General features: G+C 40.9%; 1 protein-coding gene across 1 annotated transcript in view; it reads left to right on the top strand.

Moving 5' to 3' along the window:
- B3GLCT (beta 3-glucosyltransferase) overlaps positions 1-15,645 on the top strand; it is a 121,403-nt gene that overhangs the window by 63,391 nt on the left and 42,367 nt on the right. Inside the window, exons 10-13 of the mRNA XM_086717633.1 lie at positions 3,812-3,931; positions 5,645-5,714; positions 12,547-12,660; positions 14,564-14,663. Of these exons, the coding sequence (XP_086573759.1) occupies positions 3,812-3,931; positions 5,645-5,714; positions 12,547-12,660; positions 14,564-14,663 (404 nt within the window). The remainder of the gene's footprint in view (positions 1-3,811; positions 3,932-5,644; positions 5,715-12,546; positions 12,661-14,563; positions 14,664-15,645) is intronic.

Genomic DNA, 15,645 nt, shown 5'->3' with positions numbered 1-15,645 from the left:
AGGTTTGCTTTATGGCCTAGTTCATGTTTCCTTTTCATCAGTGAAGTAAAAGGTGTATATGTTATAATTTGGGGGGGGGTGTAATATTCTCTTTATTAGATTAAAGGGGAAGTAGGTTTAATCTAATAGGTTAATCTTCCTCCTTTCCTTCTTTCTACTTTTCTCTGCTTGATCTGTCATTTATTAAGGGAGGAATGAGAACATCTTCCATAATAATGGTGGATTTGCCAGTGTCTCCTCTTGTAACTGCCAGCTTTTGCCTTTTATATTCCGAGAGTCTGTTAACTCAATGCATACAGGCTTACAATCATTATGTCTTCTTACGAATTTACCTTTATCTCTTGTGATGCTCTTTGCCCTAATGTGAATTAAATGTGTATTTAATGTTATGAATATTTCTTTACTAGCCTTCTTTTGGTGTGTGGTTCATAATTCTCTCTTATCTTTTTCTTACAGCCCCTTTATGTCCTTATTGATTGATTGACAGAGACAGAGCATGTGCACATGTGAGCTAAAAAGGGGCAGAGGGAGAGAGAGAGAATGTCAAGCAGGCTCTATGCTCAGCATAGAGGTCTTTTTCTTAAAAAGGACATATCTTTTTTTTTTTCTCTCTTCCAGTTTGCCAGTCTTTGTCTTTACATCAGGTAGCAAATTCACATTTACATTGAACATGATTACCATTATATTTGAATTGATTCCCAACACTTCGTTTTATCCCTTGCCCCTCATTTTATCTGGCTCATTTTAAAAACTTCCTTACTTTCTGGGGCACCTGGCTGGCTCAGTCAGTTGTTTCCGACTTCAGGTCACGTTCTCACAGTTCGTGAGTTCGAACCCCACATCAGGCTCTATGCTGTCAGCACAGAGCCTGCTTCAGATCCTCTGTGCCCCTCCTCCCGCCCTTCACTTGCTTGTGCTCTCTCTCTCAAAAATAAACATTAAAAAAATTAAAATGTCTGTTTTTTTGTTGTTTCTTTTCCCATTTTGTCCTTCTCTGCTATTTTGGAAGTTCAGTCTCTGTATCTGTACCTTACTGGTACTTGCCTTGCCTTACTGTACCTTCATTTAAATATTTTAACATGCATTCTTAATAATGGCTAGTTGATCACCTAAAAAAAAAATTCAGGGGACTTACAATAATTGAACTCTGATTATCCCCCTCACAATTTATATACTTCTTGTTGTCCAGCATCTTTTTAACCCCTCAAATATTATCTTTGCGTAGTTAACATTTGTATGAGCTTAATTATGTATTTGCTGGGATCATTTTTATTCTTGCTGAGGCATGTCCTTCAGAATTTCTAATAGTGAGGTCATAAATTCTCATTTTTTTCCCTTAAAAACACTTCCATTGGGGCACCTGGGCGGTTCAGTTGGCATCTGACTCTTGATCTCAGCTCAGGTCTTGATCCCAGGGTTGTGAGTTCAAGCCCTGCGTTGGGCTCCACGCTGGGTTTGAAGCCTACTTAACAACAAATGAACGAAACATTTATGTCAGCTTTGTTCTTGAAACATAGTTACCTTGTGTTTACCATCCTAGGTTGTCTGCCCTTTTCTCTCATCACAGTGGGGTCACTGCACTGTGTTCTGGCTTTTCTGTTATTGCCGTGGCAATTGATGTGGGAAATAAACATCAGTCTCATGTGGCTTCTTTGTAGGTAATCTGCCTTTGTCTTTGCCTGCTTTTAAGATTGTTTCTTTGGCGTTCTGCAGTTTCACTATGAGATGTCTAGATGTACACTTAAAAAAAAAAAAATCTTGCTTGGGATTCTTTGACCCTTACGTAACTTTGGAGATTTGTAGCCATTGTCTTTTCAAGTATGTTCTTTTTTTTTTTTTTAATTTTTTTTTTCAACGTTTATTTATTTTTGGGATAGAGAGAGACAGAGCATGAACGGGGGAGGGGCAGAGAGAGAGGGAGACACAGAATTGGAAACAGGCTCCAGGCTCGAAGCCATCAGCCCAGAGCCTGACGCAGGGCTCGAACTCACGGACCGCGAGATCGTGACCTGGCTGAAGTCGGACGCTTAACCGACTGCACCACCCAGGCACCCCAAGTATGTTCTTATCCCCATTCTGTCTGCTATCGCCTCCTGGATCTGGGCTAGCTCTCTGAACTTTTGTCTTATGTCCCCCCCCCCCCCCCCCCCCGTTTCTGCTGTGCTATTTCAGATAATTTGGGGACCTTCATCTTTTAGTTCCTTAATTTGTTTAAATTTATTTTGAGAGAGAGAGAGCACAAGCAGGGTAGGGGCAGAGAGGAGAGAAACAGAGAATCCCAAGCAGGCTCTGCACCGTCAGCACAGAGCCCGTTGCCAAGTTTGAACCCATGAGCCGCGAGGTCATGACCTGAGCCAAAGGCCTATGCTTAACTTACTGAGCCACCCAGGTGCCCCTAATTCCCTAATTTTTTTATTCACCTGTGTTTAATATACTACTTATCCTAACCATTACATTTTTCATTTCAATTGTTTTTTTATTTTTAAAAGTTTTAGTCCTTTTTCAAATTTGCTTATTTTATATGATCGTTAAACACATTTTTTGCTGACGTGTGAAAGTTTTTACTTCTTTATGAAAATATATTCAACACAGTAATTTTGTAATCTATGTTTGATAATTCCAAGACCTGCAGTCTTTTTGGTCTGATTAAGGTTTGTCTCCTGGCTCTGGGTCATCAGCTCATGTCTTTGTGCTTTTTATGATTTTCCTCTGAGCAGTCTTGCTTGGAACCGTATCTGTGGTAATCCTTGGAGTCCTACGTTAAGGGTGTGGGTTCCCCGGGAATGATTTGCATTTGCTTTTCCTGCTGCTAGAGGGTTCTACTGACCGCTGTAAATTACAGTTTGAAGCGTTTTGGCCCACACTGGTGGCACAAATTAGGGAAGCTTGGGATTTGATGACAGGATCTCAAAGGAGATCTGGAAATGGTTTTTCCCCTCCATCTAGCTCCAAAGTCCCAGCTTTCTAGTGGGGTTTGCTCTCAGATACCTCCCACCTTAGCTGCATCATAGTCTTTATTTTTTTAACTCCTACCAGAAACAGCATCACCAGAGTCCTCTACCTACTGAGGAAAATTACCCTTCTTGTCCTTATCCCCAGGCTCTTCCTTTTGCATGTTTGTCCTCACAAGTTCCATACTTTTGTGGCAATTTAGCAATCCATTTAAAATCATTTTGAAGATATCTTATCCAACAGTTTTAGATGTTTTCAACAAGTTGGTTTAGTCAAGGTATATAATTACCACACTGTAGAAAAACAGACTCCCAGTTATATTTTCTTTCATCTTTCATGGCAGTATTTGACAGACCCTAAAATAACTTCCCTGCAGTTGCTTATGACGACTTTGGAATTGTTTGGTGGTCAGAGTATGGATTCCTGTCAATAAAAGATTAGATTGGGGGCGCCTGGGTGGCTCAGTCGGTTAAGCGTCCGACTTCAGCCCAGGTCACGATCTCACGGTCCGTGAGTTCGAGCCCCACGTCAGGCTCTGGGCTGATGGCTCAGAGCCTGGAGCCTGCTTCCGATTCTGTGTCTCCCTCTCTCTCTTCCCCTCCCCCATTCAAGCTCTGTCTCTCTCTGTCTCAAAAATAAATAAACGTTAAAAAAAAAAAAAAAGATTAGATTGGCCCACCTGAGATTACTATTTTTATAAGTAAAAAAAAAAATAAATCTGTTGAATATTGACAGATTGATATGGTTCAGTCTGAATGCTCTGTAGAAGAGGTGGTCTGCTTTCCCTTGAGAGATTTCGTGCTAACAGTCGTGGTGTTGGCTGAGTTCCTTCATTCATTGCTGTCTCTTGTCCTGACAGATTGCCCTCTACATCTGGGACAAAGGGCATGGGCGTCCCCTTACTTCGGTGCCCGAGTTTTGTACAGATGCTGTGAATGCCTACTGTGCTACCACGTTCCATTCTTTCGTACCACTTTGCGTAAGTAATAGAAGAAAGACTTTCTTGCATATCAAAGGAAAATCTACATGCTGTGCGTGATGTTGTCTAGCACTTTACCTGTATATTGAAAAAACCCCAACATTTGTTATGTGCCAGGTAAAAACTACATATCATGTTTCTACTAATGACAGCCCTATAAGGTAAGCACTGTTGTTACCCTGTTTTATGCACCAGAAGAGAAACGTACTGAGAAGTACTTGCTCAAGGTCACACAGCGCGTCTTGGGGAGCAGGAGTGGGAACCGTGACCGCACAGACTCATTCTGGAGCCTTTGTGCAGAACTGCCGGCCACAGCTCTTTAGAGTTAGTGCGCCTGGAGTCATTTCTCTTGATGATACAGCATGTGTCTACTGGAATATCTACTAGAATATTCCTAGAAGGGTGATTTCAAACATTTCCTGTTAATACCTAAGCCTTTTCCTCAAGCCCATCTCCTCTCGGCTGGAGACCTTGATTTGATCTCACCTGAGACTGTTCGGAACTTTCAGAATGAACTGACTTGTTATGGACATACCCTTGGTTCAGTCCCCAGGATGAGCCTGAAGACCCCTGAAATTCACTAGGTTGTTGAATTCTTCCTCATAAAGCAAATGTATGCATCATCCTCAATTGTTGTCTGTTCTTCCCAAGTCAGTCATATGGAAGTCTGTGTGTTACATTTTCAAAGATGACTTGTAGGTATACACACACACACACACACACACACACACACACACACACACGCACACACACACACACTGCAGTAATGAGGAAGAATCTGTAATGTTTGTTCAGTCCCTGAGGGGAAAAGCCTATCTTTCTAGACATGATGTTTGCTTGTTCTTTAATGCTCTTTTAGGTAATTTGGTGGGGTCAGCCTCCTAGTGCCTTGAGTGACATGCCAAAGCTGTGCTTAGATGTCACTCTAAACCCTCAAATGATGTTTGAGTCATGACTGAATATTATTAAAGGCCTAAGAGAGATAATAAAGGGCTCAGAAGACCCCCACGAAGCAGTCCCTGGCCTTGAGTGTAGGCTGGCCACAGTCTGCCTGTGTGCTCCCTTTCATTTGAGTGGTCAGCTTGGGCTGGGCCAGCTCAGGGCTCTGTTATTGCCCTCCCTCCCCCCCCCCCCCCCAAGTGTTTGAAGTAGTCCTGCCTTTGGCAGAGGACAGGATGTTGCTGTAGCCTAGACTTGGGTGGATAATACAGGGCCCATAAAAATACTTCCAACATCAAAGTAAGACCAGCCCACAGAAGGGAGTCAGCTCCTATTTTACACTAACATATCCTCCTGCTTCTCTCCCTTTGTCAAAATCTTCACCAGCTGGGAAGAGGAAAGGGAAGGTGACTAACATTTATTGGGCAGCTATAATGTGCTTAATAAATGGAGTAATAAAAGCAGCTTGACTGGTAGCTATTCTGACCATTTTCTAAATGAGCCGACTGAGTTGAGAGCTGAAGACTGTTGTCTGGGTGACACAGTGTGTATAGGGCAGTCTGGGATTTGGGCCCAGGTCTGGCTGACGTCAGAGGCCTTGTCAGCTCAACTACAGTTCCTGTTTTTCCCTAAAACTGAACCCTGGAAACAGGTTTGATACCCTTGACGTCGGTGAATTTCACCTCCATAGCATGTGATATCTGACGTGGGTGTGAATGTGGATGTTCATATAACATAGACTCATATGTGCATATATGTTTTCTTGTCTTTTAGGGACATCCAGTGAAGAAAGAGGATATATTTTTCGCAGTAAAAACATGCAAGAAATTTCATGGTGATAGAAGTAGGTTTTGTGTCATTCATTTTTATTGAACTTTTAAAATCCAAGCTGCCTTTAAAAAAAAGTACAGACCAGATACAAACTCAAGAAAGGGAGAATGAACACATATATTGAAGTGAAAAGCAGTTATTTAATTAGTACTCCTCATCATACCATTTCAGTCACCAAAGTCAATTAGAAAGGATAGTTTTGTATTGAAACATGAGTGTCCCTAGCCCTTCTGAATACTGTTCAGAGCAGTGTTTTAAATTGGAAATGGGAAATCTCAGCTGTGGTAATCTCGGACACAATGTGTGAATAACAATCCATTTTGCAGAATAACGTCCTATTTTGTCCATGCTTCGTCTCTGAACTGTATGAAGAATGTTAGAGGGGACTTCAAGGTGAGAGAATGCCAGTGAAGGATGTTTTCTTGGAGACTAATCCTTCTTTTTACATTTCTGTTGGATGCACACATTGGAACTTTCAAAGTAAAATACGTATGTGCTCACGAGAAGATTATGTTACGGAAAAGACAGCAGGTGGCTTATACACAGTGGTCCCTTCTTAAGGAAATCTTGGCATGCAGACGAATGTTGTTTTTATTCAAGTTTTTGGTGTCATTACAGAATTCTACTAAGTTATGGTGATAATGTAAAAGAAAAAGCCCACCCTAAATATAAGTAGACATAATTTTTTTCTTTTTTCGCCTTATTTCAAGCTGCACTTTTCTGAAATTGAAAATTAGACAGTCTTTTGCATTTTCTAATTTTAGCATATATTTTAATTTTTTTCCATGAAAAGACTGTCGATTTCATGAAGAGTGTGATATTTATGTAGAAGAGATTTCTAAACCAGCTGTCGTTTTCATGGGATTAGAGCTATGGGGGAAGTTCATTTATATAATTTATTTGATAATATGATTCTTACAAATTATGTTTTAAAGGGGAACATTTCCCAAATAAAAGAATATTATTATTTGGAATTCAAGTATTGTTTAAGATATTGACATTAATTAAAATCTGGTTATGATGAACAGTTTCTTAAAAGTACATAACTATAAACATTCATGTTTACCCAAAATAGCCACATAAAGTGCCAGGTCCTATTAAATCGGCCTAATATATGCACTCATTATGCAAGGAGTCCTAAAGGCTATTAAAAATCAACATAGTGTCAACATTTTCATGATTCACAAATTTAACCTAGATTTAATACCCTTTTTCCTTTTTGAAAATCAGGAAGGGTTGGGGCGCCTGGGTGGCGCAGTCGGTTGGGCGTCCGACTTCAGCCAGGTCACGATCTCGCGGTCTGTGAGTTCGAGCCCCGCGTCAGGCTCTGGGCTGATGGCTCGGAGCCTGGAGCCTGTTTCCGATTCTGTGTCTCCCTCTCTCTCTGCCCCTCCCCCGTTCATGCTCTGTCTCTGTCTGTCCCATAAATAAATAAAAACGTTGAAAAAAAAATTTAAAAAAAAAAAAATCAGGAAGGGCTTTTGGGGACAATTTTTGACATTTCTTACAAAAAATTATCAAAGGAAATGAATGAGGCGACTGCTTTATTTTATTTTTTTAAGCCAGCAGAAATGTTCAAATTGATATTATTTGATCTTGAAGCTGCACTTGGGAGTAGTGACTGCTTTCATAATATTGATGTTAAGGACGGTGGCATAGTCTCTTTTGAGACATTTTTCAACGGACAGTAAAGCAGTAAAATTAGGGACCATCCCTGTTGTAGTTTTCATATTCTACAGAAATGAAAAAAAAAAGTTTGCTAACTTAATAGTTTCGAATGATCTAGTTTATTGCCTTCTTGTTGGCATAAGCTTGAGGTCATCTTTTCAGATCTCTGTCAAACGTTTTTATGTTTGAATTTTAAGTCAAAGGTCTTTAAAAATGACAAGTCTTCAAAGCCTGTTAGCGTTGAAACCAAACCTCCTAAAGCTGGATGCGTTGATTGGCTGCTATGAATTTGGATCCGAGGACACTGCAGCCTGAGACTTAAAAGGTAGCATGAAGCTTTCACAGTTGGCTTTCCGTGGCAAGCCATCTTTAAACTTGGATGTTTGTTTGAAAAGGTGGTCTAAGGCAGCAGGATTCTAGGGACTTTGATGTCCATATTGCTTGATGGAAGTGAGCCTGGTAGGCCACGGGGCTCCTTTCCTCCTTTTGGGCGGCTAGTCGAGCCACCAGTGGGTCCAGAGAATTATGCAGTAATCGTATTAGTTACATTGAGAACACCATAGTAACTGCTTCTGCTGACCTCTTCTGCATTTTCTGACGTGTTTTTTACGTACATTCTATCGTCTGCGTTCATACTGGAAATTCCACATGATGTGGTAATTAATGTTATTCCTTTGATACCGTAGAGAAATCAGAGTGTGGGACAAGACGCAACTGGCCCACGTTCTTGTAGACTATTGAGTAGGAGAGCTGGGACTCGGGTTTTCTGGCTCCAAATCCCAAATTCTTTCTGCCACAGCACAGCTATAGTGTAATCTCCTTGGATGTATTACAGTCTTAACACTTGATAAATAGTATTTGATATTCATTTTGACATTCTGCTAGGCTCAAGGTCATTTTTGACTTGGCCAGAAGGTGGGAAAGTAGGCTTTTTATTTTCAGGAGCAATGGGGATAGCCAGGAACTGAAATCCACAGATGATCTAAAAGATAAACCAAGCTGCTTGGACAGGGATGAGAGTCTACAGTAAAGCAGAATATAGAGACTGGGGTGGGTTTTTTTTTCTTTTTTCTTTCCCTGTGCACTTTGTGGTAGGAACAGTGAAGTTACAAAGGCCAAACGACAAGGGGAAGAAAAACATAGATAAGACTGTATATTTATCTTTGGAAAACCGAGAGTCGGCTATACTGCTAGTGACGTGGGTGCCCTGCCCCTGGATGCAGCAGACCCTAGCGATGCCCCCCACCCCAGCTCCTTATAACGTTGGCCACATCCAGGATGAGGGATGGAACTTTCTCTTCAAGGCTCCAGTCAAGGCAAGGGAAATATACACTGAACTCATTTTTTATATTCTCAATGGAGAATGGATAATAAAGGCAAGTCCCAAAATTAAAAAGAAATTATTTTACATCTTGTACCTTTTTGGCCTAACAGTGAAACCAACGTTTATGTAACTGCTTTGTGCCTGGATTTTGATTTAAATGAAATAAAGCATTCTTAGGACACAGCAAAAAATATATCCTATCTTTTGGCTTAAGAAAGAAATACATATTGACACCATCGAAATAGCAACACACTCTTGAGACGCACGCAGTTAGTGGGGTTTGAAAGAAACTTTAAAAGTATTATATAAAGCAAATTAGGCATAGCCTGTAAAATTATGTTTAAGCAAGGAAAAGGTCTCTGGAGTTTTAATATTCTGCTTGTTCACTTCCTCTTGGGTTATGTGTGTTTCCACTGGGTGACGTGAGCTGTCAGAAAACGCAAAGAACTTTCTTTGCACCATTTGGCCCTGCCGTTCCTCTGCGTGTCTTGAGTGTCTCGTGGCGGCCACTGGTTTGTTCATCAGGTGGCGGGTCGTGAGATGCTCTCCTCCTGCAGCCTCCTCTGATTAAAGAGGTAAAATTGCTGTTTGCTCAGCCTTTAGTTCCTTTTCACAGCTTCGTGAGCACCTCAAAATAAACTTTTTTCCTTTCAGACGGGAAAACACAAAACAGCCACCCACCCTATTATCTTTACTGCAGTCATCTTGTCTAGAAGAGGCGAGTCTGAACAAACTTATCGAAAGGAGCGTATGGTAGCTGGCCGTTTCGAGTAGAGAGGCTTCCGGGTACTGCGGTAGGCTCTGCTCGTTTAAAACACGAGGCTTGAATTAAAATGCAGCCAGACAGAAGGCTACGCCGCGCCGAATGGTGTGATTCAATTAATTATTAAAGAGAGGACAGGAGTCAGGTGCTGCCCTCCCCCTCCCCCGGCTCTCCCCCTGGCTGTTGAACAGATCGCGAGGTTCCGGGCTGTTTTAGATGTTGTTGTTTGAGAGCAGCCGCGAGGCTTGCTTTTCAGTTCTGCGTATATCTCATCTTTCAAAGCACGAATGATAACACACCCTTGGGGTGTGTGTGTCTCTAGCCCTCCCCTGAGGAGAGAGGAGCAGTCAGGGTCTTGTCATGGACGTGCATACAGAGAAGAAAGGTCCATTTGTCCGTTGAAACTAGCAGATTTCCTAAAATCAGGAGTCCTTCACGTTTGATTGTGTGGTAGTTTTCGCACGGGGTTTCAGGGTCTCGTTCATTTTTCACTTGGAATCGGAGTTTTGCAAGTAAATTCACCGGGGGTAAAAATGTGTGTTCTGTGCCTCGTAGCGAGACACATCTCCTCCTGCTTCGAGTCTGTAAAGCCATGTGGAAGATTTATGCCATCTGTGCAGTGGGGTTTTTTTTAATAGTAAAGTTTTACTTTGCTCCAATTTTAAGTTATCTTGTGGCAAACCTTCTTGAAAGAGGCATTCACTAGTGTTTCATTAGGTGGTAGAAAGCAGGCTTCTCTGTATCGAAAACGAGATGATGGATCACGTGACTATATTCAACTATTTTCTCTAAGTTCAATATCTTTAGGGATATAGCACCTCAAAATAGAATATCTTATAAATAGAACGAATTCAACCTAGAATTCAAACAATGCCCAATATTTTAGAATAGAGCAGTATTTTAGAAGTTTTAGGTAATTTGGAATCACCCCCAGTTGAAAATAAAGGCTTTACCTGCGGTTGCAGGAGACTTAGCCTTAGTTTTAAATTCTTTACAGCTGCCAGATACGACAAATGCCTCAGGAGTTATAATGATCAGGGGACAGGCGATAACAATTGTTGAATGCTTTAGGGATAATAGAACCGTAACACCTTACTATGTTAAAATGGTGGCAACAGTCTCGTGCCAAATGATGGCTTGCCTTTTTGAGTGAAGCCTTCCTTTAACACTAGTTCCGCAAATGGCCCCAAGCCTTTTGTTGGAACTTCTACAAAATTCAGTTCTCATTCAACTATTTATCGAGCACCTGCTACATCCTGGCCACCGTGCTAGGTGTTGGAGAGTGAGGTAATTCTTACCTTCAGTGAAATTTCTGTTTCAGCAGTTTCTAACAAAACCTGAGAGCAGGTAGTTAGGTGCAGCAAAGGACTCGCTCTTGATTTGAATAGCATTTAAATCAGCCAAGAAGAAAGACCTGTGCTGTTTAATAAAGCTACTCGAGCAGACAGGAGCTGAGGGCTAAAGGCTGAGGACCGTGAACGCAGACTTTGCACAGCTTGCAGCACTGAGTGCTGGGGACTGAGGAAAATTCTTGACCTCTCCTCACAGCTTCTTCCAGAGTCATGCAAGGGAGGACATTTTACCCAAGAGTGAACATTTAGCGGCTGCAAGCTGCAGGGAGCCCTTTTCCGGGGTAAGTCCTCTGCTTGTGACATGCAAAGCAAACTGCCACTGCTGTGCCAAGGTGAAGATTCTTATTGTGCTGGAACTTGAAAGTAGAACGGAAGAGGATTTTTTTCTACCCGCCCCCCTCCACCCAAGCAGCCGCATCTATTATTATGCATCTTCTCTATTATTATGTTATCTATTATTTATGCATCGTTGTCTATTTTGACAGGAGCAAATCTCTGCCTTTCTGATTGCAGAAGAATTACATTTTAAGATCTAAAAGTTATTTAGTGGGTTGCAATAGGTAATTTAGACATTATAACAAATGTCCAGAATTCATAGGTCTTTCTTAAAAGCTGGCGAATAATGAATAAAATGGCGTGCTTTGGTATTTTATATACAATGGCTGTCTGACTTTGTTGACACGCACAGCCAGACACTTAGATTTGGCAGTGCGTTGGGAGTTTTTGCATACATTTTTATTTGGGCTGGGAAAAAGGAAAAAGAGAAATGATCTGATAAAAGTCTCAAAATGCTGACCTGAAGATTTAAATTCTTTGCGGTGGAGAGTCTTAATAAATTACCAGGGTTTAAAATCTAGATATGATGATTTTTTTTTCTATTAAAAAACAGAAACCTCTTCTCAAAATTTAAAGATGCACAGCCAGTAACTAAAAAACAAGTATCTAAGAAAATACTTACATATTGGGCCAAGTGAATTAATGTCACATAATTAGGCAGAATTCCATCAAGGGTGGAGACAGGAGATGATTGAAGTTAGCTCTGAATTACAGACAACCTGGAAAGTTTTCTGTGTTCTTTTTTAAATTTTATTAGAAATTTATCTGTTAATGATAGAGGTCAAAAATACAGTAGTGGTTCTCAATATTACTTCTTCCGCACTTTTCAAAAGTACAACACAAGCCTGTTGGCTATTCAGTGCAGTGACTCTCAGTGGTAGGGTCGTGCCCTCCATAGGATCGCGTGGTTCTCTTAGGGTGTAGTTTGAGAAGCCTCCTACCCTCATTGTAAGGGAGAGAGCTTTGCATCTCAGCCAGAAACAAAGAATATTCCCATCCCGTAGAGGTAATTTTATTCCTCACCCCTCTGAGAAGCATTTTAAAAATCCAGTTGTGAATAGTAAATGAAATAGCCTATGGGGAAAAGAGGAAAATTAAACACAACAGTATTATCAGACTAGAAAATGTATCATTACATGGACGTGAGAAATGTGGAGTCACCAGGAGTGAGAAGTATTGGGCTCTAAGGTACACTAAAAATGTCTCAAGAAGAGGGTTCTATCCACCTGCTGCCCTTGACAAACAACCTGATATTTCTCAGGGTGGGAAAAGCAAGCACGTTAGAATACCTGAAGAACAACAAATAATGGTTCTCTTCCTTTATAGGTGGTAATGCTGCCCTTCTGAGATTCTAAGCTTCCTTATGTAACTGTGCCAGTGACTGTCACTCCTCTCATTTCAGTCCCCATTGTAAAGCAGACCTGGGCAGGACAGGCAAGTCTCATTGAATACTACAGTGATCACGCAGAAAGTTCTATTCCTACAGTAGATCTGGGGATTCCTAATACAGATAGAGGTGAGTCCTTAATTTTCACCACTCTTATTCAGAATGTCCATTCCGGAAAGAGAGTAAATTAGGATGAAAATGAAATGTCTTAGAATTCTATGATTTTTGCCTTACGTAAGTTTCACTTCCTTCCCTCCCAACGTCTTTGCCCAGGGATATGGACCAATTCTCTCAGATTAAGAGCTGCTTTATAAGCACTAAGAAAGGTTGGAAGTGGTTGGGCCATATCAATAGGACAGAGCATATGACAATTAGGATTACTTAACAGATTTTTTTTTATACCTTCATAATTCATTGTGACCATAATGGAGTGTCCCCAGTTAATTTATCATCTTTCCACACAAAGCTTCTCCACATTGGATTTTAGCAGCTTAACCCGCCAGGATTGTTCTATGCCTGCTATTTGCCAGCCCCAGAAGCTGGGAAAATAGGAACGAAGCCGATGGTTTCTGTCCTCATGAAGCTTATGGTCTAGCTCACATTTTGTGTGTAATTGTTGCGTAGTGTTTACCCACGTTTTGCACTGATTATGTGTGGCGTAAGCTCTGTGATATTCATGTATTTTGTGAATATTTTAATTAGTGATGATTGGTAGTGCACCGGTTTTTCTCTTCAGATTCTGGCTTCAAATTAAAAACATTGTTTATTTCAAAAAAATGCAAGTAGAAAGCTGACCACCTTACCTGCGGATGCTCTTTGTTCATCTCACTTTTCATCTAGTGTTCCTGTCACACTCTTCTTCAGTTTCTTGTTCCCCATACCCTTTTAGGAGTAGAAAAAGAAGTAGTAAGTTGATTTTCTTGTTCTAAAGAGTAATTTATCTGGATTATTTCATGGTCGTGTCTCTCATAATGCCTTGATTGATAATGCACAAAGTAGAATCAGATAAGCCATTCCTGTAGTTATCAATTCTTCTGACAAGGTTACATATATTACTGAGTCTGTCTGTTGCTTTGTTTCGGAAAAATGATTTTAGACTGAGGTTTTTTTGGTTAAGCTTGCTTTTTAGATTGCAATTTAGGTTGCCTTTAACATTCACTTACTCGTGTATTTCTTATTCGATTTCTTCTTTTGTGTTTAGTCTGACATTATTATTGCTATTCCTATTTTGCCTTGCTCCAAAAGGAATTAGGGATGGCCTTCAAATAATGGTTAAAAATACCTTAAGCGACTAAGAAAAATGAAAACAAAGGTCACATTGAGTGGTTTACTATTAGTTAACATTAGCTTGTTCTCTCGTGTCACCAAATATTTTGTTGCAATCCGGGGTAGATGGCTGTTTACTGATTTGAGTTCTCTTCCCAAGCATTTTATTCTTAGCTTGGGCCCCAGCATTTTCCATTAAAGCAGTGACGTTTGTCTGTTGGCATCTGAAGAACCGTAACTTAGTCCACACTGTACTTTTAGGGCAGAACCGGCCACAGTATCTAGCATATGGCAAATATTTATAAAGTCAACGATTGAAGGTGTAATATCCTGCTTTTGTACCATTGTTTCCCTTTAGTTGCAACGCTTGGAGTTCTAAAAGTTCCTTCAGATTAAGGACATCTAAGGAAAGGTGCCAAGCCTTATACTTTCCATGAGGCTTACAACTTTGTCTGGAGTGGAGATAACTGGCCCCTCCTCCGATCAGCTCACAGTGACCTTGTGTTATTCCCGTCTCTGGGTCCCCTGATTTCCCGTGTGTGAAGTACATGGCTTAGACTTCATGATCTCTAAAGCTCCCACATTGGTTCACGAGGCCTATGCAAATTACAGGAAGCTAATTTTTTAAGTTTCTGATTATTCCTGTGCATGTCAGCAGTTAAGCTTTTACTTTTAAAACCTTGAAACTATAACCATGTTTAAAATGAGTTCTATATGTATTTTAAAGAAAATATTACATTGTAAGTTCTCTCTTTGCCTTTCCTAGGTCATTGTGGAAAGACATTTGCCATTTTGGAAAGATTTTTGAATCACAGCCATGACAAGATAGCATGGTTAGTCATTGTGGATGATGACACGTTAATAAGGTAAGGAGCCCTCATCAGCCTAGGGTGGCTTTATATTCTACATATATTCATATTCAGAAGCTAGGATGGGTACTTCTGCTTCTGGCCAAGATGGAGTAACAGGGACTAGATTTACCCTCACATTTGAAACAATGCCCTAAAAAGGACAAAATATATGAAACGAGGGTTTTTAAGACCCTGGACATTAGGCAACAAAGGACAGTAACCCATGAGACGTATGAAGTAAGTTCTATGACAGCCCCAGCTAACTGCCTTAAGAGAATGTAAATAGCTGCTGAGGGAAGGGAACCCCGTTGGAGTGTGGCCAACTCCTTGAGTTAAAGAGATGATGCTGAGAGCCTGGGGTGACCGAGACCCATTAGCTTGTAGGACAGGGCACTGGAGAGGGAGAGCTGCACAGAAAGAACACTGGAGATCTGTGGGGGCTCCCCTCAAATATTCAGTTGAGTATTGATCAGTGCATACATATGAGGAAACTACTGGACGCTGGGGAGAGAACCAGCCAAGATGATGAGAGGGGATGGTGCCCAACACTCACACAGGGCTGAGTAGGGTACCTATTTCTACCAGCCAGACTGGGAGACCCTGGACTCATAGGGTGTTGGGTAGAGTAGCTAGATATAGAAGTATCTTGCTTTAATAGTGGGAAATAGCTAAGTACTGCTTCAGTCCTGCCTAAGAGATCTTAAAAGACCAAACTGTTTCCAGGTAACTAGTCTGCATCCAAGAACAAAGCTCAAGATTTAGAGAAGTGCCAAAATATCCATCACCCAACAAGGAATCACAATGCTTGGCATTCAATCAAAAGTTCCCAGACATGGAAAGCAGCAGGAAAACGTACCCATGATGAGAAAAATCAGTTGATTGAAATTACCCCAGAAATGACAGCGTTAACTAGTTATTTATAACTACAAGTTCTGTTAGTTGCAGCTTAGTAACTCTTACATTTATTCAAAAAGGGACATGGAAGGTATAACCAAAC

This window comes from Puma concolor, chromosome A1, assembly GCF_028749965.1.
Source record: "Puma concolor isolate L17-30 chromosome A1, mPumCon1.1.hap2, whole genome shotgun sequence".
NCBI classification, from domain to species: domain Eukaryota; kingdom Metazoa; phylum Chordata; class Mammalia; order Carnivora; family Felidae; genus Puma; species Puma concolor.
The sequence above is the reverse complement of the archived record's forward strand: the minus strand, read 5'-3'. Positions and strand labels throughout refer to the sequence as shown.